The sequence below is a fragment of the Acipenser ruthenus genome, chromosome 4, assembly GCF_902713425.1.
Source record: "Acipenser ruthenus chromosome 4, fAciRut3.2 maternal haplotype, whole genome shotgun sequence".
NCBI classification, from domain to species: Eukaryota; Metazoa; Chordata; class Actinopteri; order Acipenseriformes; family Acipenseridae; genus Acipenser; species Acipenser ruthenus.
The window spans coordinates 98,605,568-98,633,392 of record NC_081192.1 but is presented as its reverse complement, the minus strand read 5'-3'; the positions used below and the strand labels follow the sequence as shown (position 1 = coordinate 98,633,392).

Sequence of the window (27,825 nt, the reverse complement as noted above, 5' to 3'; positions counted from 1 at the left end):
GTACAGGGTTCCTGTCTATATAACAAATGGCTTTGTACAAACTGCACATCATTTTCCCAGATGTATCCATTTTCTTCAATTAAGGTAAAAAAAAATAAAGAATAGCCCATTTACTAGATGGTATTAATTTTTCGCCATACCTTGAAGCTTCTTTGGCACTGCTGGTATTTGGCCCCTTTAAAAGTGCAGACTGAACAAGTCCAGTCAAACTGGCAATTTGCTTCTCCATGGCCTTCATTCTCTCCCTGCAGTAAAATGAAAAAGCAGTTTGGTAACTCCCGTAACTTACCTGCAGCAAAATCTGAATGAATTAGGAACTGGACAGGGGCTCTGATCAGCACTGATTTTCAAAGACTGCCGTTTAAGATACAGTAAAGAAATCCAGTCCAAGCAATGATCCCGATCTAGTACTGTACTTGGTAGTAACTGGCAGTGTCTCATAAAGATCATTGTAGGTCACTGTACTTGCAACCGTTTAAAAAGAAAGGTAGATATTTTAAGGTGCACATAAACTGAAACCACAGATGGAAAGTAAAATGATTTTACAGGAAAATGAATTCTGTCCAGAATCCTAATCGCAGTGTATGCCAACAAAATACAAGCGTTCATTAAATCAGCACCATACCTCAAAGAGCAGACAGTATTAAAAGCTGGATCATGCCCATTAAAATACTTTTCTACAACCCAGAAAATCCAGACAAACTGGAGTGTAGAATGTACACAATTCAATGATAATTCTAACTTCATCAATGCCATGCTTCAATCAGAAATATGAAACTTTGCTGCAGCAGACTCTTTGTACCAGTTCACCGTGGATGGATTTAGTGTACATTAGTGCTGTAGAGAAGTGGCTTTTCTTGAACTTAAAACTATTCAATTACACTTAAGTTAAATAGTTCAAACAACAGGTGCACTGCACAAACATATTACAATGGGAAGCATTTTGCATGGTGATTCCATTGAAGAGGACATTACAGTCTGTCTTTCAAGAACCTGACTTGAACAAGCCACTCTAAACAGCAAATTGCCACTTCCATGGTCTTACATCATTGCATATGTATTACGAGTGACTCATATCCTACAGGGGGCATGAATGATGACAGTTACTTGATATGATACCATTTTGCTGTGGAACCACAAGATACCTGGGTTTAGCTCGGGTGCAGTTTCATCCCCTGCCACCATATAAACACAAAATCTCAAGTGTTACCTGTATTATCGTTTCTCATGTCTAAACCTGAATTCTTTTCTGCACAGCGTTTTACTGAAACTTGAAAGAAAGCAGTGTTTTAGTCAAAGGAAAGATTAAAGCTAGAGAAATGGGCTTCTGTAGAAATTCCCTGTTCTTACGATTTAAGTAGCAGAAAACGAAAAGGCTTCCAAGTATAATTCTCTGTCTGTTTTAACTGCTTGCTACTTCAAAACAGAATTTAATCTTTGCCAGCCTTTAGCAAGGAACCCATGTATATGCATGCTATCGATTTTACTTTGAAGCAGTAGACTGTTGGCTGTTTTCTCTCATGTAGTTTAACAGTGCATGTAATTACCTGCCCTTTCTTCAGAAATATTGGCTTTTCTTTTCTGTAAGACACTTGACTGCAATAACTGCAAATTTCAACACTATATGTTTTTTTTTCTGCCCACTTTCAGTAAATGACACCATTACGTGCACAGATGAAAGTAAGGATTTACAACAACAAAAAGAACTGAGAACACATTCTCAATGTTGTACTTTAGGAAAGGGTAACGTTTAGGACAGCTAGAGGGAAACACATCCCATGAAACTACATTTAGACAATACAATTAAGGAAAGCTAACCTTATTTAACCTGTTTTTTTTATTACCCTTTTAGTGAAATCTGAAAAGCCTACTATTTATATACTTGTACAATTCTTGATCAGTTTCATCACTCTTGACCTGTTTAGAAATAATCAGCAGAGGGCTTTATGAAATGACGAAAGAGCCGTTTGTACACTTGATTCTGAAAAACCTTAAGACATTTATTTCTAAGATCTATCCCACAAAATTGCTCTTAAGTACCTACTGTCAATATTTATTCTGCTGTAGATGAGAATTTGGCTACTCTTGTCCCCCTTGAAATAAAAGCCAATAATACAAAACTCAGACCAAGGATACACGTCTCAGACCATTTCCTATAAATATCTGTTCTGCACTTGCGTCAAAAAAGCCACAGCTTTGTTAAATAACTTCAAAAAATTATAAGACATGAATAAAAACAAATGAAAGAGCTAAAACAGCGATTGGGAAATTACTTTCTTGTCTAATCCTTTTCAAGGTTGGCCCACGGTGACACTTTTTTTTTTTTTTTTTTTGGAGTGGGGGCACTTTCACAGCTGATTGAGTTCAGGCTGAGAAGATAAAGTAACTTGCCTCCTGGGTTTCACAGTAAAGCAGTGGCTAAGCAGGGATTAAAAACCAGGATCACAAGCCTTTAACTACCGTATAACATTTGATTACACTGCCAATGTCATATTGATGAGAATCAGTTCACCCTTGCACAAATATTCAGCAAAATACCTACACTAATAATCCTAAAACATTCCACTCCAAGTAACTGTGTCCTAAATACAGCATTATACCTGCACCACGTACGAAGGCTGCGTTCGTATCCTTGTTTTCATACAGAATATATCAGATGGCAAATTAAACTGACTTTACAGTATGTGTAAGTTGTACCCTTCATACAAGCTACTACTTTATAACCTTACCTAGTTTTAGGGTCACTAGGTGATGGAGGTGGGCCATGTCCCAGCAACGGCTTGTCTCCTGGCCCTGATGCCAAGTCGAAAACAGGCGAGGTCATGGGGCTTCGTGCCTTGGTTACTGTTTCTATGGCAACCGACGTCCCGGGTTCCTTCTTGAAGGAATGGCGGATGGGAGACGATCTGTCGAGCTGAACGGTCTGAAAAGGAGGCACGTGGGCATTTTGGGCTGTATGAATGTCCATCATCCTCATGTCAGTTATTCTGTGGGGGGAAGGAGGTGGGGTTTTGGAGCCTAAAGTGGGCAAATGGCTGTCTGCGTACTTCCTGGACTTCTGCCTGTACACAGTGTGGTGCTCCATCATTTCCGTCGCCATGGTAGAGCTAGAGTAAGAGCCTGTTGACCTGATGGAGCCGCGGTGATAGCCCACGGAGTGGTCCTGCATGTCCCCCGGATGGCCACTGTGGGAGGAGGCAATGCTCAGCCGACCCTCATGGTGCATGTAAGGGTCTGCATACAGGCCTTCACTGCGCATCAGTGCAACGTTTTTATTGCTCATGTCCTCATCAGGCTTGACGTCCCTTCTCTCTAGAATGGCACTTGGGCTGGGCGAGATAGATCTGGAGGGAGGCACGCTGGACAGCCGGTCCCTTGGGATTGTGGCACTGCCTGGCAGGACCATGGTACGGGGCCCACCGAATGGGATCCTGGAAGGCGAAGGGGGCATAGAATGGACAGCAGGAGGAGGCAGCGAGCTGGGGATGACATGAGGGGGTGGGGGGCCCATGGGTTGACGCATGGTATGCTGGCCTTCCCTAGTAGTGTAGACTATTTCTCTGTGTATCTGGAATAAAAAAGAAAAAAAAAAGAACGAGATAGATAGAAAAATCAACAAGTGGTCATTGCAGCTTGTTTACCCCAAAACAAACATCAAGCAGCTTCCATTCGATCTATTAAATCATACATTCTCTCAAATTTCCACAGGCAAATCCAGTGTGTTTTGTAAATGCCCCCACCACTAGTGTCATTGCAATCAGATCAGAAAAAACAAAGCCTACTATCTTTTATAACTGCAATGTTTACTTTGAACCCCATTTTTGGTGGGAACGCAGCAACATCAGAAGATTACAAATTACCTTTATTTGTTATTTTAAGGTGGACAAAAAATAAATAGTAGATATGTACCTTGCCGAATTCTTTTGAAGATGAAAATTTGCCTACAAGCATTTTTCCAGCCCTTGTATTAGAAACATATGTCTTAAATTTGTTCCTAAAACAAAATTTGATGCAAATACAGGATGTTCACACTGGGTCACAGAAAAGTTATACTGTATTTTTAAATAAACGTATTAGTTTTTTTTAATTTAAATATAACCACATAGATAGAACATGCAGCTGTCTTCCCTAGAGGCAGCAATGTGCGACTAAACTGATTTGTTTGGGCATTACCCAATTGCAGAAACACCCCTTGTAAAAGTTTACAGCCGCAACATATAATCAAGCATGGCAATGCACAATCAAGCATTGGGAAAGAATACCAGTAAAAACATGGTAATTGGCAAGACTAGTTTGCAGATTTGTATCTTAAATTTAGACCGAAGTTTCCCTTCTTCAGACCTGCATCCTGCTCCACAAACAACCTTTTACAATCACTTCCTGGAAAATATTGTTTTCCTGTCTCCTATGTATAGAATTCTGTCTCTTTTTAACTCAAATCCCTGCATTTCTTCACTCTAAGCCTGCCAACACAGAAGCCTTGGTGTACCTTTTACGGTGTGCAGCTGTAATTTTCCAAAGCAGATCTGCGCTAAAGTGGAGGCTTCTGTCTGCCAAAAAGAGGGTGGCTGATATATTAGGGACAGGCTCAGGGTTAGGATTAGATTAAGGTTTGAGGCTATTATTCGACTCAGAAATGAGAGCTTCAGGTTGTTTTTTAAAAAAAAACAAAAACTGGTGTGTGTTGCTTGTAGAATGTGACTGATCTGATCCACCTGATAAGGAGGTGTATGGAAACCACCAGCTCATCAAAAAGTGAAGGGAGTGGCCTTTTAAGAAAGTAGAAGGAAGCACTGTAATGTTTTTAAATGTCAAGGACTACTTGCTTGTCTGTCACGTGTGCTACGTAGCATGCACATGTGATAAATAAATATAGCATCCATCATGGCATGTTCTTTGTATCCCTGATAGACCCTGAGAGAGGCCTGTTAGCAGGTGCTAGTTTGGCAGATACCTTAGCATTCAGGATGGACAATTTAAGAGAACAAAGCTGCAGATTTCCACTTCCATCTTCCTGCACCATATACAGTGCTATGACAGATCTTTGTTATATATATATATATATATATATATATATATATTATATATATATATATATATTATATATATATATATATATATATATATATATATATATATATATATATATATATATATATAAATATATATATAGCTTTTGACTAAAGTATTAACCCTTTACTGCCCTGGGTATGTTCCCATACCCATTTAATGTCTATTTTCTCAATGTCAAATATTTTGGACGCTGGGCAGCAAAGGGTTTAGGTTGTTTCTTTTGAAAATATAATTGTGCTTTTTAAATGTTAGCTTCATTACTCAACTAACCAAAACAAGGACTGTAATTATACTGTAATGATGAGTTGTTTCACTGTTGACAAATTACAAGTAGTACATTATTTTATTATAGACAGGACAACATCAATTTCCATCTGCCTCCAGGTATTTCCTAGGGAACTTTCTGAATCAATTCCATTCTGCATGAACAGCCACCATACATGTTGACTGTAGTATAGATATGTATGAAAGTGTGATTCCTGTGCAAAATGTTTACACAGCCATCTATATACCCATTAGACAAAACAAATTACACGCACATAAAAAGATGACCGTGCTCAGATTTCTTTATGATCAATTTCTCTCTCAGTCATTTCTAAAAGGAAAAATACCACTCATAAAAAAATAATTTCAACCAGCACAAGAGAAAAGACAAACCCCATTCCCTTTCTATTTTCTCCAGAATACACCAGTGTAATTGTTTTTATACTTTTCACTCACTGAAATAATGCTTAAACATGTGTTTTACTTGAAATCAGTGGCATTGCTAGCTTTTGTATATTATTTTTTATATGGCAATACAATAAAACACATTAACAATTAGCTATGTAAGGTATAGTAATGAGTAATAAAAGCAATGCAAACCCTAAATATTAGTTAGACTTTTTAGTGCAATTTTAAAGGTATGTTTTCATTAAGAGTGTAGTAGTTATATATGTTTACTTCTCCGTGTGTGAAGGAGGAGAAAAAAAAAACAAATCCGGAAGTCCACGCCCCACATCTGCATAATGTTTACAAACCACAGAAGCCTCTGGCAGATCCCCCCCATGTTTATGCAGTGTCTCTTCAGAAGATAAACAAAAGCATATTACTTACATGTAAAATGAACGTCTTTACTTTCTAGAAGTTACGATTCGATTGATCATGTTTTATTCTGTTTATTTTCATAATGTTCATGTATGATCTACCATTTCCAGAATACAAGTCTACTAAGGGGGTGTGGGGGTGTATTATATATCTCTCACATAACTTTAAAACTTCCCAGGGCTATATTTATTACACCATGATAAATTGGTTTTAGGTGAGGAGAGGAAACACTTGCTACTCAGATTACAATACTGATGTAACACTGAGAAATACTTCAGGTCTAAACACCAGTCAGGTTTTTTGGTAATACTACATATGCTTCCATTGAGAGCTGTTTTAGTTAAGAATGAACTACCAAAGATAAACCTACCTTAAATATTTAGGTTTTTCTCTCGCCTTATAATTCCCTACATTTATGTTGTTCTCCTTATTCTGTATGAATTTGTGTCTCACTGCAAGTGACAGAGGCATTGTCTGAAAGACAGGTGCAATCAGTTCTCCTGTTCTCAATTCTGTTCTATCAAACAATAGGCTAATCTATAGTTTGTACACGAGATGAAGCTGCATACTTTCCATTACTAGGACACACTTATTGCAAACAGATGTAACCTGTCAAGTGCTGGGAGTCTTTCAACTTTACCAGGTAAGAATTCCTATAAAATTTGGAGTACTTCATCAAAATACACAATACCTGAACTATGCACTTCTACAGCTCTACCGTGGTTTAACCTTAAAAGGTAGGGCTAAACAGGCATATTTGGTTCATAAAAATCTGTTTTATATTTAGCAACATTGTGATTTTAACAGCCAATCGCATCTAAGCATTCAATTTCTGACCACAACACTTTGAAGACTTGTTTTGCTAAGGTGATGTGGGGAACAGATTTGGGACGGTATTTGCTATTTGTTTTCACCAAGTTGTTTTTTGTTTTTTTTCTGGAGCAAACCTTACACAAGCTTAATAAATCTAGCAATAAGGACCGGCATATTTAAAACAGATGCAGCTTGTATTCCTGTGACAGAAATGAAAGTGTTTTCATGACAGACACAAAAGTCAACTTGGCTGCTGCTAACACAGCAGGGTCTCCAGTTTCACCGTTGTCTATAAATATCTCTCGAGAGGTGAGCTGTGATTTAAACACTTATTTTGTTACATCAACATGAAAAAAAAACTGTAGGTGTAACTGGTATAAACCAATGTCAAGTGTAGCTGTATCTGTATCTATACACTAGTCCAAGATTAGAGGTAATTTGGGTCAGTGAAATTAAACGTAGGAGAGAGTTATCTCAGATGAAATAAACATACAAAGATTCTGTGCAGTAAAAATGCAAATAAAAAAAAGACCAACATTTTTTTGTTGTTGCTAAAATAGCTAAAGACCTGTAATTACTGTAAATTGCAGCAGATCTCTGGACTGGGCGGGTAGAGAATGGGCTGACAACATTGCTTTTTATACAGGCTGAGCCTCTGGGTGGGGATTCCCAGTGTTTGATAATGAGTAATGTACTGCAAGCGTTTGACTGGCCCCATGCCTGTCCTGCATTTTACTGTTTAAACAGGAGGAATATATTGTAGGGAGGCACTTCTCATTGCCACATAAGGGCTTCTATCTGGGTGCTGTTTTAGAGAAAAAAAGACACACTTATTTAAGCCTGCTGGTTCAGGCTAATGTAGAAAATGTTCAAAACCAAGCTTTCCTCTGCAAATGTCCATCTTCTAATGATTAAACCACAAAGGAATGTGTAGCAAATGACCTTTGGACTTTCTTGAAACACCTTGTAAAAATGTTCTGCAGTGCAAGAAGGTTTTATCAGATAAAAGCGGCTTGGTATTGCACTCATCTGGGCTGAATTAGTGAGGAAAGGGCATGGCTCTGCAGGATCCCTTTGTTCTGACCAATAAACATACATTTTAACCAGGTTTACAGTTTAGTATCTACATCAAGCTATGCTTCCCCAGCATATATAAATTTGTCTACAAACACACTTAAACAACAGCATTACCACATCATATTTTGACCCTTTTACCAGAAAAAAACAGTGTGCAAACTATTTGTGATAAGGAACAGATAGCATTCGAAACCTGCAATTTCTGTTCGGAGTTGAGATGATAGCTGTTTACATTTTCTTTAAAAGGTTAAGCCCAGTGAATATATTAACATATTCCCACCCAAGACATGGTGCTGTTTCAAGATTAAGCCCATTCCCACCACCCTTATAGACAAAATCTTAAAGTAACATCTCATAAACATGTCGAAATACTCCTTTTTCTTTCATTGTCATCTTATTACTATTCTGTCTCCTTTCTTTTACGATATTAAGTTGGTCAGTCACGGTTATGCTCAAACTATTTTACTCCTTATAATGCCGTGGCATGATCACTTTAGTTATGCAACGAATGCTTAAGAGTAACAATGTGAATAATATATCCCCATCCCCCCACATTTGTCATCCCTACAGGATGTCCCCACATTTTACTTGCATGTTGTATTTTCAATAATATTTCAACTTTCCACTTTCCTTTCCTGGTATTAAATGATTGCTTCCTGGCTCTATACAAGTCCCTGCATTTAAAACCGATTTAATCTTTTAAGAAAAAAAACAAAATCACACGAATTCCAACCCACTGCTGACCAATTAGATCAAACCCTTGGGAAACCATAACAACCTGGGCCCTTCTTACTGTTTGCTTGTAAAGACAAGCTGCCTGAGGCCTATCCCTGGCCACAAAATGATTCAAGGAAATACATCACATATACATATTCCAGCAATCAGCCATTGCAATTTCCTGGTATGTGTTTATGATTACTTTCCTGTAGGGGATTTAAACCATGTCACAGGATCAGATGGTCTTAAGTTTCTTATGATAACCCTCCTCCCTGATGACTTTTACAATTGTTACCATATCTTTATTAATAGAATCCACACACAACACATACCGTACCATCAGCCCATCACACAGCTACTCATCCACAGTGTCCACGACATCACTTTCAATTCGAACACAAAATGTCTTGTTTTCAATCACTCGACAACACCCACAGTACAGAAATGTTCATTAATGATCAACAAAATGAGAATACTTAAAAAAAAAAAAAAAAAAAAAAAAAAAAGTACATTCGTATCTCAGAGAAACAGATAACGACATTGAACGTCTGTACAGCACTGAAACACTACGTTTAAAAAAAACACAATTTAATATTAGCATTACAAGGGTATCCAGTTATTATAAAAAATAATAGATGGGCCTCTTCAGTGAGTTACAGGAAAACAATGTGGTCTCGTAATTTAGGACGTCACAGAAACCCTAGATTAAATTATTTTCTTGTAACTCACTTAAGCCCATCTATTATTCTATATATATATATATATATATATATATATATATATATATATATATATATATATATATATATATATATATCATATAGAATGATATTTAAATAAAACAAATGTGTGTATGACATTAGCTACATCAAATGTTTCCAATGTTTTACAAACAGTAACAGCTTCCATACTCTCAAAACAGTTTCAATTTCATTAACCTAAGCATAAACACTGGTCACGGGTTCACCTTGAATACAGGAAACCTCTGACAGTATCCATGTAAAAACCTTCCCGTCTGAATTTCAGTTGCAATGTATTCAAATGATTATAAACAAGCCAGCAATATTCCCATCTCATACATCATTTGTCATCCTACTTTTTCTTTGCAAGGACAGAACCAGGTGCTTTTGTCCTTGGTAATTGCTATTAACTCATCTCACTTGTGAGGGTCTGGTGACTGGACTGATGTTAGGTGTGGTCTTCCTTTCCTCCATCTATCTTTAATGGGCTCCTTGGTTGTATAACTCATCATAATAGCTTCCTGCTCAGGTATGACTCACCCACACCCTGCAGCACATTTCACTGTCCTCATGTCTCCTCACCCTGCTTGAACCAGGGCTCGGTCATATTATCCCCTTATACCAATAACATGCCCCGTAATAAATTATCAGGGGTTAAGAAAAATAAAACTTGAGCCACTTCTAGACAGAATCAGCAGCAAGGTAATAATATCCAGGAAGGACAGGCAGGCTTTTTAGATCATACTGATTATTATCACTGCATAAACAAAATATTTATATTACTGCTGCCTCAAGACAAACATTTCCAGGGTAATTATTGGTTACCCTTTTGTTTTCTATTTTACTGTGGCAGTTACGGGGTGGTATTATGGCATGTGTTGCTTTTTTGGCTTTTATATTAGTAGTTGATAACACTTTAAAATGGATGGCTACACAGTCATAAGAATTGAATCGAAATATGGAATATCCAAATAGCTTGTGAATCGTAATGCCCTTGTTATATTGATAACTTGAAAATAATGCAGGAAAAATTGCAGGAACATTGTCAATTCTATTGGAATTCACATTGAAATATAAATGCTGCTACACACCAGACGCGATGCATTTTTTTCATCGAGTGACTTGATATTTTCGCAGCGACATAACCATACACACCTGAAGCGACACAGACACGATGCGACAGATTGGAAAACTGCCAGAGCTATAAAACTATTACAAATTGCTATTGACAGAAATATGATCAAGACTGGTACATATTCGTCAACATGATGTGGAGTGTCTTCTCTGACTGTATTTCAACATATACGGCAATAAATTGTACATATCAAGCTGATCCAGTTCCTTCAAAATGCACTCCCGTATATATTATCTTTCATCTGTGTATCTTTATAATTGTGATGATCTTTGTCATAAAGCTCTGGGTATTTTTCCACGGCAAGTATTCTTGTTTCCTCCGTCATTTTGGATACTGCGTCACCCTGGCCGACACTAGGCTGCTCTCCGATTGCTCAATTCCCTAGCTGTCATGCAAAGAAATTGCTAAATATAGGCTGAATCCTGGTGTCGCCCCTGTGTCGCCTGTGGTATGAAAGATACTTCTCAGAAGTACAGGTTTTATTCATGTTGTCACACGGCAGCACATTTTCCCTTGTCGCATTGTGTCTGGTGTGCAGTGGCCTTTACACTCAATTATAAAGCTTTGGAACACCATGAATCTATAACAGTTTTTTTCCTGTATTAAACAGTAGTATATGCATTATTTTAATAGGTATTGTCCTAGGCACATTACGTACATATCATAACTATGAAGGTTATGTTGCACTTTTTTATTCTTCTTTTTAAAATCATAGCACACACTGTAAAAAGGTCGCTGTATACAAATGGAGCTCCCATGTGTGGTTTGCTTGGCAGGGCCACTTATTTATATCAGGCTAACTCTTGATATTTACAAACATTACTGCACAGCTACAGCTCATTGGTGCCAGGTCTAAATGAAAGCAATTACATAATATAAAGTTAATATGTAACCAGGGAACACAGAATACCTGGTTCAATGGGCTATTTTTCAGAAGTTACTTTTTGACATAATTAGCCTAAATTCTCAATCCAATTGTTTTACACAAGTGCACCATTTTATTATTAAAATCAAAACCAAATGAAAAAGACTCATTTAGCAGCAGTAAAGGAAATACAGCAGCTCCGAGTTCTGAAGAATATATTTTCAGATATCGTAGTGTACTCCCAAACCCGTAAGAGCCCCTTTCTACCTCTGTGAAGAACTTCCCTTTCTCTCTGCCAGCCACATCAAAACAATTCTGCAACTCAAACAGGTGCCTTGGCTTGCACTCTGCTAAGATTTCTAGGCTGTGCTGGTATAGGGAAGAAAATGCTCATTAAATACTTCAGCAGATTTCACAAAGATCAGAGTACACAGCAGAAAAGCTACAATTCCAAAATTCATTGATTGTAGCTGAGTGGAATCCCCCTTCCCCCAAAAAAATCAAAAGAAAGGAAAAAAGAAAAATGCAAACACATGGTTTGAAATTGTGTTTGGGTCTGATCAAAGCCTATGGAACCTCCCAATATATTTTGCACTGGTTTTATTTTGAAAGGCTTAACAATGCAAGATGTCAAATAGAACAATGTATATTAAAGTTGGAAAACGCAAAAAAAAAAAAAAGCTTGTTTCACCAAATGCTTAACACTTGACAAGAGAACACAGTAGTTCTGGATAAAGCTGAATTCTCATATATATCTGTGGAGCCCGGATGAGGCTCTGACATTTGAATTGCAAACTCATTTAATATAAAAACATAAATAAATCTTGTCCCATGGAAATGGACCTTATGGCCAGTCAGGTGGCTAGAGGATATTATACTATACATGTCATAAAAATGAAACGAAAGACTTTGTTTTTGAAAAGTACGCAGACAGACAATCACAAATGGAAACAGGATGCTGCCAAAATGAGCCACAATAAAAAGAGTACGCAATTTGAAGAAATACAGTAAGGATAAAAGAAGCATTTACATAAATGCAGCCCAGAAGAAATGTCAAACCAAAAAGAAAAAGAAAGAAAAAAAACAGCAAGAAAATCAGATTTTACCAACAGTAAAATAGAAGAGTTATTTAGTAATTAATGAATGCCTCCGGTGTACTCACCCTCACATCTCCGTTTGAAGGTCTGGGATTGTGGTTGAACGCATGGGCAGGGTCCTTGTGGTAAACCTTCAGGCAGGAATGGTCTGCAATGTTCCTGGAATCAAGGACATCAATAACTATAGAGGAGGACAACTGCTTGATTTGAGACATTTTTGGTAGCCTATACTTCTAATCAGGCACACGCATTAAGGAGGAGGAAAGGTCAAGTGTCACAAAAAAGCATGGCTTGAATTTAGGGAAAACTTCCAGCTTCAACGAGAACAATTTATAAATCCACCTCTGATTAGCAATGTGCCGCGTGGCTGTGAGCCAGTGTGGAGGTATTGTGCAGTACTGTAATCCTCAACTCCACACCCTGAACAAGGACAGGTGATATCAAACCTAACGCAGCCACAGAATACAGGAAATAGAAAGGCAAGCACCAAAGCACACATTAAGCACTTTTGTATATATATATATAAAGGCTGGCAGTCTTCCAGTGTCCTCACTCACAAAAAGTTTGATTATGTTTTGTAATACTCAAGATAAACAAAAAAACAAATGTTCTACATAGAGTCACTGAATGATTTTTTTTGTAGCAAATGACTAATGAGGCTTTATTTAGATACTAAAATATAAAAGTTGGTATAGCAGTACTTACACTAGCACTCTGTACATTAACAGTACCGCAGCCCCATTAGACTTAAACACAGGCATAAAAACCACAAAAGCACTAGGTATTAAATATCCTGCTGTTTTAGTCTTGAAGAGGAGAAAGTTGTTTCAATGGTAACTACTAAGACAATGCCACATTTAAACGCAATGAAACCAGATTGATCATATAAAAATCATGCTAACATTTGAAGATCTGTAAATAAGATAAAAAATAAAAACAAATTAAAAAAAGAGCTCTAAAATCAAGAAGTCAACATTAGCTGTAATTCTAATGAACCTCAGCAGGGCTTTGTTTTACCTTGCAGTTAGGTATGAAGACATGCTCAGACTGGGCTTACCTTTTAATAACAAGCACGTTTAGATGTATCCCAACAAATCTTTAACAACAGAGACTAGCCTTAGAGAAAGCAGCAGCAGCAGCAGCAGCAGCAGCTGAAGGGGAGGCTGCAACTGTACTGTGTTTCCCTCGGACTGTATGTTACTGTCAATGACTGGAACTGATAGGCAGAGAAGCTGCTGGTTTTCTGCCAGTGTACAGTTATTCCAGGTGCGGCCAGAAGTTTTTTTTTTTTTTTTTAAAGTGAAGAATACTGAAGCATTAGAGGGTTGGTCCCTTCTTACTAACCGTATATTACCCAACAGCAAGGAAAAACCAACCAGCCAGAACATGCCACACATGCCCAACCCTCAGCACAACATCAAACACAGACTTCCTTTCCCCCTCGTCACATACTGGCACAGCACAGGGAAATCGCACCAGTCTGGAAACAAATACACTAGATTGTTAAACACCCATTTGAAATAATAAACATATTTCAAGGATTGCTAGAATATATTTTTGGCCATGCTTTCAATGAAATATTGGTCCCAGTTCAAAAAAGCTTAAACTTAATAGATAAATAGACTGAGAAGGGATTTGCAAAGGCTCATGGTATACAGCGGTAGTGATTATTGTCTCTTAATTCACAGCTCCTTGGAAATTAGTATTTCACACAAAGACGGTGGTATTCTTGTATAAAAATGTGTTTGTTATTTCGTTGTAGAAAACTACGTAGCCCTTGCTTATTTCTTATTAGAAATATCACATCTCATGTTCATACGATTCCCAAGCACGTCTTTCCTTCTCATAGGGGTAAACTGCAATATTACAATGTTCTATTTCAAACCCCCTTTTCTTCTCCTATAAACTAATGCCACAATCAAAGACAGAACTTCAGAAACTGAAATGGTTTCCCGCTGGAGTGATACAATGCTATCTGGGCTGCCAAACCACCTGTGAATGTTGACAAAAGCAGACCTCACAGGTTACTATGGCAATACTATGGCTATGGCAAGATCAAAACGTGTTTTGTTTATTTGTTTAATTTCAGTTTGATTGCTTTGCATTTGTAATGGTTGCATTGCTTCGTATTTTGGTTTTGTTGTTTGTTTTACTTTGTGTCTAGGACTTGAAACCAGCCTCTGGTCTCAATGGTTTTTATTTCCAAATAAATCTTTTAATAAGGAGTGCTAACCTTTATCACTTGTCCCCATGTTCTTGTAAGTGAAGACATGTTAGCCATATAGCTTGAATGCAGTAACTGAGCTCTCTCATAGTAAATGAGCTGGCACAAGACAGCAGCAGCAACTTAAACAACTAAAGAAAAGTGGGAGCAGTGATAATGCTGCTAGTGCTACAGTAGTAGGAGGTAGGAAAGTAGGGTTTCAAACTCCTATTAAGCAAATGAACAGATGAACGAATAGAAGGAACACAAGGCTCTTTCTCAAAGGTTTCTATATTCAGGCTTTCCAAAAGCAGATTAAATCAGAGAGCTAAACTGTCTCTCATGCACTGCCTACATGTTTTGCATGGGTTGCCTGCAGCGAGTGGTGGATTATCCAGTGAAACAAGACAGACATCTCCAGCCTACCCTGGGGAGATAATTGCTACTGAGCTTTTCCATGTTAGAAAAGAGAAGTGTACCACCTACACCCTTGGGCTTGTGTTAGCTATGAATACAATCATGGGAAAAACAAACCATACCTCTAATTAATCATTTACAAAGGACAGTGCTATTTAAAATGAACCCTTTGGACTGTAAACAATTCCTTACATAAATACAGCCCGAGAAAAAAAAAAAAGGAATTCATACAATCAATACAGTGCAGTCTCAGGGCTTGCTTATGAAGATTTGGCAATGATCCAGTATTTAGGCAAGGCAGAAAACCTTGAATGTGCACAGATGCATAAGAGAGGTCAAATTATTTACAGGTTTCTACCTCTGCCGACACATGTCACTCAGAATAATCATCAATCTGAAAAGGAAAAGGCTTCTGTGTACATAAAGAACCAAAATTTAAAATGTACTCACGTACCTTACGTCACCAAGTTCGTAGTACATTTTCCGTGCATCATCCTTGATGTATACTGCTACATTAGGAGACTCCAGCATCTTCATGTTGAGCTGCTGTGGGAAGGCACTTACAAAGAGGGCACGGATTGTGTCCCCACTCGTTATTTCATTTGGCATCCTTATCTGTTTGGTTTCGTCTCCATACTGCAGATAAAGCACACCTGCAAGAGAAGAACAAGGCAACAGATTGGTTAGTGTAACGACACACAGCCAGGCATTCTTTTATCCTGTCATAATGTGCTGAATCATGGGCCTATAGAATGTACATGACGTTAGGATTTTCTGGTGTGACATGATGAGCCTGATTTTTGAAGTAAAAAGGTTTGTCTAGTTTTTTTAAGAAAGGAAAACAAGAAAACTGCTTAAATTGCTGGTTTTATGGACCCTAGAAATGAGTGTCTTGAAGTCTCTTGTATTTTTCTTTTTGCTTTTGAAATATTCCTTTCCAACTGTCAATTCGGTCAGGAAAGTTAATGACAGAAATAAAAACGCATGGAATGAAATGGTTCCAATATCAGGAGATACAATGCCCTGTAATAAGGTGTACACTTCAGTAACATGGCCTTCTCGTGGCGTAACAGCACTGCAGTCAGCAGTGTTTTCTCATGGTTTTTTGTTTTTACAAAAAACAGATGAACCCTCAGCCCCTGTCTCACCCACATATACACAATAATTTTTTTACTGTAAGCACATTTGTCTAGTTTCGAGATTATATCATTTTACACCACAAAACAGAGCGATTCACTTTCAAACAGCAACAGAAAAAAAACAACCACTCTGTGTGATTGACACCAGCTATATCTAATCTAGGAAATCCCCCTGCCAATATCCCAAACAGATTAAGGATGAACTGATAACATTTGTAATCCACCTCCAGAATACTGTATATTCCAGTATCATTATTGTCCTTTGAGCAAATTGTTCTAAAACTTGAACTTGAATCTGCTGCCACAGATCTATGGCTTAAATCAAGAGGATTTTAAAGTTCCAATGTCAGCTACATTTAAATTTTGGGTTGAAATGTACAGTACAGCAAATCCTGATAGCATCCTTGGTTACTTTGTGTGATTCTTGCTTGTAAACACCAGGTTAAGACTGGAGTTCCTATTTATATTTAGCAAGTGCTGCCACTGCTGAAAACACATTCTCTCTAGCAGTGTCTTGCTCAGTCATTCACCTTAAAGTCACACCATTAGATTTTGTAACAATCATTGACCCATTTTCTTGTTTAAAATTTCCCTTGGTGGCTTGCGAGGTTATGCAACCATTTCTAAGGGGATTATTCTTCAGAGCTCACTCAGTATCGGGGGGGGGGGGGGGGGGGGGGAGGTTATGCTTGTGGATTACTTGGACAGCCTAATTTCAAGGAAATTAACACAGCTCTCCATTAACGGTCATACAGTATCTTCTGTAGAATATAATCTAGACCATCTCTTATGTAATATGTTAGGTTGTGGCAACTGTATGACTGACCAAGCACAATATGGTGCTCAGGCGAAATCCATCCCACATTTCTCTACCAGACAGACAGCAAAGTTACATTGCCTCCCGTATTCGCATTTAAAAAAATACATAGGCTGAAAGAGAATTAAAAACCATCTACTCTAAACGCAAATCACAAAGATCTCTAATGAGAAATTGGATACTTAGCCAAGCCTTTTTAGCCGGGCTCGCCTCCCAGCTGGTTAGGTGGTGCCACCCACCTGAATAATTCGCTGTCATTGCATTATTGCAAAAATGTAAATTGGACTTGCCAGCAGCCTCAGTCCTTCACACTTGCTGTTTCTTTTTTTATAGCATTCAAACGCACTGAATGCGTCTACCCACTCCATTCACGCAGTGGTAACATTTCTAACCAATGGGGTGGTCGGGGTATCGTTTTAGAAACTGCAGCTCGTGGAAGACTAAAATGACTGCAAAGAAGATAACGTTTCTTAATAGCGGAAGCAAGCGTGAAAATAACCAAACCAAAAAAAAATAAGCAAATTATGAAACGCGTTTAGAAAGCGAAAAGGAACAATACGATACAGCAAACAAAAATAAACAATCAATCAGAGGAAAGGCTGGAGGGGGAGTGCGAAAAAAAACAGAAACTTTGTTATCGTGGGTATGATGTTACATGAGAAAAAAATGGAAATGGCTTTTATACAGAACTGAATTAGGTGGAATGAGGCCAAAAACTCAAAAATCAAAAATCTTAGAAAAGGCTGATTTCTAAATATAAAAAAAAGTTAATAAATGTACTTTAATAAATGTTTTTTTTATTATTAAAATTTGTACTAAATACAAGTTTGCTTAATTATGTAAGGTAATAAGGTACATGTAAAACCTATCTGACACGTAAACACACATTTTGTTCTGTTGAAAGTGTTAATGGCTGCTATGGTCTGCCACCCGGCTGTAGAAACCTCCTGGGGAGAACCCTGTTAGCTGAAAGAGTAAAAGCAGCCCATGTTTAACATGAACATCCATGCAGTGTACTTCTTTTAACCAACAGATACACCGTTAAATTAAAAGCAGCATACTGTAACAACATTCCGCATGATAACACAACCCAAATTCCAGCCTGTGCCAGTAACAATACACCATGCACACCTAGCAGAGGCTTGCTCAATGGCTTTGATGCCAATATCATGTTGCATGTAATTTAAAAAAAGTTATACTGCAATTAAAAGTTACCTCTTGCTTATCTGTCTTTATGACTTTATTAAAGAAGTCACACGGAATACTGAATAGCTGTGCTCCACCCAACAATTGGCATGGTTTGGCTTCTCTTTGAAATGTAACGAGCACTGCCCCTCTCAGCTGCCTAACATCATGAGTGGGCTAAACGAAGGTAACACTAGAAATCAGTGATGCAAGCCCTACCCAAGGAAATATCCAAACATACAAAACTGCCTGAAGAGCAGCTCCAGGGTCCCAGGTTTGTGATCATTAGTATACCCTTACCACCGGGTTAACAGGGTTTTATGAATGCTAAAAACAATAAGCAGTGTGTTACAGTGTCTGGAGGCTTTCCAGTAGCTGTGCCTGAATGTCTTGTTCAGTTCCTGTCAATTCAAGGCCCATCTCTGTGCTGCTGTCAGCGTGCCTGCTTTATAAAGAGCCAGAATACTCAAACCCTATATTTTTCTTAGCATATATTTAGACGTTCAAAATTAAGCTTGTCTGTTTTGCATCTCCTGGCATTAGCAATTGTGGCAAATTCCAGTGTTTGTGTTTTTTTTTTGGTCAAAACATTAGTAGTATGATTTGACTTGCCAGTTTGTGGATGGCTCAAGGAAACAAAATGCATCAATGCAGCCAATCAACGATGTAACTGCCACTTTTAATAGGACTTGAATGAAACAAAAAACTCATGATGAATGTTTTTTTCGGATGACTGATTTTGTTAATCATAAAGATGGGCAAGGCTTGTTTGGACTGCATGTTTTTAGGTGTGTTTGCAAATTTATGCAGAGGAGACGTGTGTGTGTGTGTGTGTGTGTGTGTGTGTGTGTGTGTGTGTAAGGGAGAGACAGAGACAGAAATAGAACTTACTGTAAGCCAATGGTTAACATCAGTGCTCTAATCTGAGCCAGAACTTGTGAACGCTTGTCTTTAATTTGAATACACAAGCTGGCTTGTAATTAATTGAATACGATAGCTTTCCCTAATCTTCAGCCTTGGTAGAAGAGAAAATGAACACTTACATATGCATACTGTAATTGCCTAAATTCAGATAAAAAAAATGCTTCTACAGTATATAAAAACAGGATTCATTACTAACATGTCCAATATGTACCATTCAAACAAAGCATTAGCAGTTCTAGTTGTCATAGTTGTATCTGTATCATGGGAACCAAAATGTATGCTTGCAAAACCAAAAAAACCGTCTCTCAGCTTTATTGCTTAGGTGGAACTTGAACCAAGGGTAAAAATAACAAACACACACAGGATCATTTGACAGGGTCTGCAGAGAGCACGCAACCGGTCAAAAGCAATCTTCATACTGCATTATGTACGACTTATCACCCATGGTGAATGTGAAAGAAAAAGCCAAGGGCTGATATTATTGGAATTTGAAATGCACAGTACCTAGTGATCTGTCCTTTGTCTGGTTGGTTGACCTCACCACCGGGAGGCTTGCCCTTGAGCGGCTGCCCCTAGTGAAAGCAGTTGGGGCCTCTCCCTCAGACATGACTTCCAACGACTCCTCCGAGACGACCAGCTGATGCTCGGCCTGATCTCCAACACCAGGCTGCGGGCTTTGGGAGTGCTTTGGGCTTATGATCTGGAGAGAGGGAAAAATAAAGGTTTTAGTCTTAACAGCACTACAGCTCAATACAGACATGCGTTTGTAAGATCAGCACTTTCACACAGATCTCACTCCCGTGCATTCAGTGCAAGTTTGTAAAATAAACTGGATATATTTTCAATGAAGTGTATATTACTGCATAGGCTGCATCTTGGGATTTGACCTACAACTGAAAACCTTCTAAAGAGTAACACAATTCTATATTCCAATGCATGCTGCATTGCTCAATGTAACAGACATCAAGCTGAAGATGCATTCCTTTTGTCTGCAAGTTATATTTCTTCTAATGTAAAGACTGCTGTTACATGCACTTTCAGCATTCCATTCATGCACGTTTTAAATTAACACCATGCACGCTGCTTACCAATACAGCTGATATCCACTGCACTTGTGTTTTTAAGTTACATTTTAAAAACGAATGAAAGAGATGCCAAACCTAGTACAATCCATCAAAGAGGTTGTTCATGTTCTAATAAAAGATACAGGGCTCTATGTATCATTGTATTTTCCTTCGTATCTACTGTAGGTATTGTGAAAACATATTGCGATGTGAAAACATATTGTTTTCATTGTGTTTGCTTCTTTCTTTTGGTTACTGAAGTGAGCATATTTCAACTCATTAAACCTAATATACATGCTCCATTTCACTGGCAACGAGCATGTGGGTGAGATTGCTTGAGCACACAGCACTTCGAAGAAAATACTAAAAAAAACAACCTCTACGAAACAGAAATGAACAAAATCAACACAATGATACATAGGGCCCGTAATAAATGATGACATCACGGTCAAGCTAACAACATATAAATATATCATTTGAAAGAGCACTATTTGCGAGAGTGACTTTTTAATTCTGCCCTGGAATTTGGTTAGGAAATATGTAGGACACATTTTTGAGTATCAGAATCTGGGGGGAATACAGACAAACCTGTCCTCCTGCCACAGAACATTTTTACAAGTACATATGTGAGTTGTAGGTCAAGATAATGTACTTTTTCATTATATTGATAGCTCTAATTTTGCATTTACAGCTGCGCTGAGGATGCGTGTTACTATGATACTTGTATAAATGGGAAGTTGTTCTTGTCTTATTGCTCTATTGAACTAAACATATTCTCCAGGGTACTTTTTGTGTTAATTCAGTATAAGTCACACAAAAAATGAAGCTAAAATGAAAGCCTAAATACATGCAGTACAATGCTGAGATTATTAAATAACGTGCCAAGAGGTCATTGAATGTGGAGATAGGGACTTTGAAAGGGCTTTAAATTACAATGCTCGCTGCCCGATAAAACAAACAACTACACAAGCCTGTCGATGGCTGTGTCAGCTTGTTAGGATTTCTCAACCGCTTGGTTTTTGAAGAGTGCAATGCTGCATGTTGAGAAGGGCACTGCTGGAGTGCTGGGAGGTTAGTTGGGATGCAGAACAGAATAAAGAGCACACTCAACTGGGAAAGGATGCAGAGAAGAGAAATGATGTACTAACTCTTTGAGATGACTCGATTTTCATCAAGTACCTTTGCATGTCAAGCTCAGAGTGAAGTGAGGCCAACATGCACTGTAAGGCCTAATAGATGGTTTCAAGCAAAAAAAAGACAGGAAAATATATGTCAAAGATACAGTGACTTAAAAACTACTCATATCTATGTCTCATTAGTTTAACACATGACAGTAATTTAAATGGTAGCCAAGTAATAGTGTTACTATAATGCTATAACGTTTGCCTGACACAGTATATACATAAACCACCCCAATCCATTCTCTGTGTACAAGTGCATCAGTATTTTTGGAAGCCATCCTATATATTAACTTTGATTACAAGTACAAATTGTCTTCAATACTTCCCCTTTATTTTTTAGTGGTAAAAAAGAATTTGAGCCGCCTCTATTACATCAACAAGATAAGAATTTTTAATACAGTACATTGCAAACCAGCTATTATTATTTAAAAAGGTAATACAGAACAAAATGGCTAGAATGAATCAAAACTAGCATAACTTTAAAAGTGCAGCAAAAATAGATGAATCCTACAGTAGCTACTGGACGGTTTGGTAGTTCACAAATTATATATACTTACAGTATCAACTTAAGTAACAGAGAGAAAATAATAAAGAAAACTGATTGAAAATAAAAAACAACTTTATATACTACCACATATGCCTCATAAATTGTGAGGTAAATAATCTAAGAGCACACGTGTTTGAACAAGAAGTCTTGGTGAATCTCTTTCATGTTATAACACGAAGTTCTGAAGTGAAATGATACAAGACTTAGGGAGCCATTTCCAGTGTTTCAGCACAAAGCTGTTCTGGACTGTAACATAGTTAATAAGTGGGTCAATAAATCATCCTGGGGGGGGGGGGGGGGGGCACTCCTGCAAGATCAAATCTATCCTTTAAGAATGGCTGCATTTAAATATTTAAAATAGAATATATTTTTAAACCACAGTTAGATCATTTTGACAGTACACTGAGAACATGTTGCCAAAGAATCAGCAATATTATGCCAAATGCCAATAACATTAAAAAAACTTTTTTTTGTTTGTTTCCACAATCATACATTGCGTAACTGATCTCCAGTAACTGCTGAGTTTTTACTGTTCAGCACAATCTGCCACTTATGTCAGCAGTTCCTGTCTGCGTTTGGCTTTGCAGAAATCCAGTTTACTGTATTTGTGTGAAACAGACATCAGGAACAATGGCCTGCCTAAAACGTGCTATCTGACAGAGATACAAAACCAGACAACACCAATGATCCTAATCAGTGTCTGACTCTTGTTAATTGGTCTCATCTTATTAACTGTAGATGCAGGTTAGTACTGAGAATGATGGACAGGACATAAAAATGCCACGCTGTAAAATTGATTTTACAATTGCATGCCTTCATTGGAAGCTGGAAACAAAGCAGAAGGTTATGAACTCCAGGATAAGCCGCACTGTGTGTGATAGCTTCGTATATGAAACACAATACAGCATATTATTCTTTGAGACTTCAGGGCAAGGTGTTGACTGGTGGATCAACTTGCAGAGATAGCAATTTTGAAGCAAATCAGTGGTTTCAGCAGGTGATTTGTTTACTTACAGTCACATACAGTAAGCTACACAATGAGAAAATGGAAAGCTCCATTCCCAAGTTAAAGTACAGATCCAGTACTTCATGTTAATGCAGAAAATGACACGTCAGTTCAATTTACTGTATCTAAAGATGTCAGCTCTGGGTACAGCCCACGAAGCTGCAAAATACAGGTTAGGAAAGTAAGAGTACAGTATGCAATATATCCTATGCATGCTTCCAAAAGTGGCGACATCCAGATGAAAATGCATGTTTTCATGACTGTAAACTAAAACAATACCTTAAACAACTGACATGACAAACCCTCTCAAGGAAAACTACAATTCATACACCATGACACCAATTCATCTCACTTTCGTAGTCAACTGGATTTATCTTTAGCTCTCACACGGCACAGAGGCACCTCTTGTCTAAAAGATACTCATCTAACCCGACCCAGCTTAATGTCAAGGGAATTCTGTTGTTCTATTCCAATACATACATTTGACAGATTTTTTTTTTCTAAATTGTCACAATTGGGACATAGTGATGTGCTTTCCTCAAATAAAAATATGGTGTTAAATCAAATACGATGCAATCATTACAGCCTTGTTTTACACTACAGCAGATCTAGATGCTATTTAAATGCTGGGCATTACAACAGCACAGTGCATGTATTGGCAAGGACATGTTTGTTTGGGCCATGCTGTAAGATGCTATTTTGTAGTAAAAAAAGTGAGAAGGAGCACGTCCAAGACCTCACTTATACCCATTATGTCATTCTGGTTTGAAAAAGGCTAACAATTAGGCTGTTGTTTACAATTCAAACACAGTAGATAAGCTGTGCGTCAAGTTTTGCATCAACCTGCAGAATTAGCAAATTTTTCTTCATAAAGTTGAATGAAGCCTGCTGAATAATGTTATGTTAACACATTGAATTACATAACGCTATGTAGTTTTCCCATATACTTAATGAAAAACTGACAAATGTGACATTTCGAAATCTAACATGAAATGCTCTACTACTATTTAATTTTTTTTTTCAATCCTAAAATTCTAGGCGATGCAAAACTTTTGGTCATAGCTGTACACGTGTGTAAAAAGGCGCACTATTGTCATCCATACACCAATTGAGCATCTATTAATTACCTTGTATTGCTTTACAATTAATACAGTACAGGCTACAGGCAATGTCTGTGTGTGGCATCGTGATGAATTATTGCAAAGCAATTATAAAGTGGGGTATTAAAATACCACAGTGCTACACAGGTCAGGTTCAATGTAATGTTAAACAAACAGCTTAAACAAAGCTGTTCCTTGAGGGCAAATTCCCAACCATTCGTACATGTGTCTTGAATGAAGTACTGAAAATGGCTCTAAACACTGACATTGGAACCAAGACTGCTACTGTTAGTGGCTCACAGACAGTAGGGGTAAAGATCTGAAACTCAAGCAGTCCGTTTTTATTATTGTGAACTAGTTAAACCATCTTGCAGGACTCACAGCATTCTGAGACTAATTCCCAAGAAAATCTTAGGATAGTCTTCACAAAATAAATCTTAAATTAGGGCTTCTGATTTTCGGTTTTAACCGATAAAACACCCCCGTTTGGTGGACAGCTAATAAACACCGGAAAAACTGTGGAAATGGTTCATCTATTCATGTTGACTTTACCCTATTCCCATTAAAAAAATAAAACCTACTACAATAATAATAAATAAATTTCCAAGTGCTGCTGGGCAATGTCCCGCCTTCCTGACTTGCATCTATCATTGATTCCTTCTCAATACTTTAAACCCGCCCCAACTACTGAATGACAGCACATTCCTACATTTCTACTGGAGACTCCGCTTGCGAGATTTAAAACGAGATTACAATCAAGATGGAGGCTTGTTAGCGGGATTTAAAGCTGTATTACAGTTAAGATACTGAGGATTTAAAACAGAATTGTGGTGAAATGTACAAAAATGCCTACACACAAAAACCCCAGAAGAATGTGCCTGTGCCCATAGGGATTTCGTTGTGGAAGACAGCAATGGAAAGAAGGTACAACTTAAGTGTGCAAGTACTGTCCAGGTACTAGACATATTTTGATAGAAAAAAAAAAAGCTCAAGCATTTTGGAAAGTAACTGAAAACACTAATTTCATACAGTATATCAAAAACGAAAGCCCCGAAAAAAACGATTTACATAAAACTCGAAAAATAGCTAAAAATAAGCACAGAAAAATACAATTAATAAAACCCGCAAAACAGGAGCCTTAATCTTAATGTTGGTTAAATACTGTCAAATAATAATAATAATAATAATAATAATAATAATAATAATAATAATAATAATTGCACTAAACTCATTTGAATCAGTTTTCTCATATTACCTCGGGTCAGTGACAAGAGAGATCAGTAAACATGCTGACATTATTAAGAGCTGGTAATACTGCTCATAGTGTAGTTCATGACAGGAAAAAAAGAAATCTCTGAGCTTCAAGTCAACAGGAGTGTGGTGTTCCAAAGTCCCAAAAACAGATCTTTTGATGAAATAAAAATATTAGCATATACAAATATATCCAGAATAATATTCAAATCACAATACAAGAATAACAAATACAGTTTTTGACTGGAAACAAAGTTGAATTTTGTGAGTTTAAAAAAAATATATTGTGTACATTGAACAGTAAGCTAAACTTGCTAGGTCTTCTCTTCTGCAGCTGTTACAGTTTAAAGTGAGCTAACTGAGCGAATACCACCGGCCACATTTTACAAGCCCCAGGCCTGTTTTGTAAAAACACCTTTCACTGAATGACTTGCTCTCCTGTCCCACTGAAACACTGTTGCTACTGATAAATAATAATAATAATAATAATAATAATAATAATAATAATAATAATAATAATAATAATAATATCTACCTAGTATTGTACAGCAACTGTTCATAAGCAGAAACAATTATGTAACTGCGATATATAAATATCACCACTGTTCAAACTTAAAAATCAGTCCCACTTTGCACCTTGGTAAAGTGCTGGTAAGTCTCTTTAGTGTGTTTTTGTCTGTAGAGGTAACAATGTGTACCCTATCTTACCTCATTAAATTAGGGCCATTGTGGGAATCTTAAGTAACAACTCATGTCTTCACTATCCATCACCTTTGGTTTCAAGTATGCACATGTAAAAAATAAGCTGGACATATAGATGCCTTCATATACTTCCAAATTCTATTCGTACAAAGTCCAGAACCATTTTCATCACAAATTGCCCTGGTTTTGGGGAAGGTGTTCCAGGAATTCAACATGCAGTGCTACCCTGTTATAAAGCAGTTGTCGGGGTCCATAATTAGGAGACCGCGTTATTTGTGTTTTGCCTTATAACAAATACTAGCATTTTTGTTCCCGAAATGACTTGCATGCCCACAAGCCAAATGAATATTGCGGTGTACGGTGGGAAATGAAGGAAGGAGACGCACACAATTTACAGGTACTCGAATCCACTGTTTATTGGACAGTTATTAACGGCCTCTGTTCAAAAACAACAAACAGTCCTGCACTGACACAGCAGCTTGTCTCACTCGGCTGCTCGCGCTGATGTGGGTACCCCCCTACATGCTTTCATGTCCCCGCTTCCCTGTTGACGTTCCTGCAGAAACCAAGCGAATAAAGCAGAGTCTAATTCATTGTCTTTAGCACAGCACATCTGTTTCCTAGAGCAGCCCTCTTTAGACTCAATCTTATCAAGAAAACCTCTTAGTTTTTCTTCGTCTTTTGGCCATCCACACAATGTAGACTCTGTAACATTTATATATCTTTTGAAAGTGCTGCTTGAGTTTCACCTTTTCATACTCTGTCCATTGCATCGAGTTTCATTTTAACAGAGATAGATTGACGTTTTTTACTATCTGCCATGCTTCGGGGAAATGGGAGCCACGACCTTACTGTGTTATAACTTCTCTTACAAACATCTCCTTTTCTGCTGCAGACATGTTTAATATTTTCATCATCATTTCTAGGCATGATCTCTGGCCACTGTAGATTTTAATTGCTTCATTACCTGACCATGCCCCATGCGTTCCATCCCTGGACTGTTCAAAAACAAAACATTCATTATCCCAAGCAGGATTGAAATATCTTCTTTTTCCATAGCTGTAATTGCCTCCCTTTCTGTGCAGCTACCTCAGGACGGTATCTGATATTGGACTGCCATTCTGTCTGCTTTACTATTAATAATAATAATAATAATAATAATAATAATAATAATAATAATAATAATAATAATAATTACTTAAATTATATATGAGGGGCATAGTACAGCTTAAAACAATATGAAGAGTTTGGGTATGTACTTTAGATACCATTGTATGCCCTGAAAGACTAAAGCATATGCAAACAGCTATCTGATCTATTTATTTTACCAAGTTGGAGCAGTAAATCAAAATCAATTATTTCAAGCAATCTGGGTAAACAAAAACAGCACAGTAATTTCTTTTGACCTTCATTTTTTGATGATTGGGATGATAGTGACAATGAAAAAGAATACTGGTAAAGTTAGACAGACCGCATTTTCAGCGCATTTCCCCATGGGCTATTTATTAATTGCCTGTTTGAGAGCTTTAATTTTTCACAGAAAACACCGTTGGGTACTTGCTTTACTGCTCCTATAAAGTGCCTTGCAGTCGGTCAACTTAATTACATGCTTTTATATCCTTACCTTAAAAGACAAAAAGACAATAGTGACTAAGTGATCTAGGAATCTTGCACAGTAAATAAACA

At 37.5% G+C, this 27,825-nt stretch overlaps 1 protein-coding gene across 15 annotated transcripts in view; it reads right to left on the bottom strand.

The window, feature by feature from the left end:
• LOC117399578 (sickle tail protein-like) overlaps window positions 1–27,825 on the bottom strand; it is a 242,430-nt gene that overhangs the window by 28,695 nt on the left and 185,910 nt on the right. For 10 of the 15 annotated variants that reach the window (XM_059023171.1, XM_059023177.1, XM_059023175.1 and 7 more), the window contains 6 exons: window positions 21,501–21,581; window positions 19,793–19,988; window positions 15,678–15,876; window positions 12,669–12,762; window positions 2,730–3,568; window positions 141–245 (listed from right to left, as the gene is read on the bottom strand). In XM_059023171.1, the coding sequence (XP_058879154.1) occupies window positions 141–245; window positions 2,730–3,568; window positions 12,669–12,762; window positions 15,678–15,876; window positions 19,793–19,988; window positions 21,501–21,581 (1,514 nt within the window). Of the gene's footprint in view, window positions 1–140; window positions 246–2,729; window positions 3,569–12,668; window positions 12,763–13,660; window positions 13,857–15,677; window positions 15,877–19,792; window positions 19,989–21,500; window positions 21,582–27,825 lie in introns of those variants that run through there. The other 5 variants (XM_059023170.1, XM_059023180.1, XM_059023178.1 and 2 more) reach the window with 2 other exon arrangements.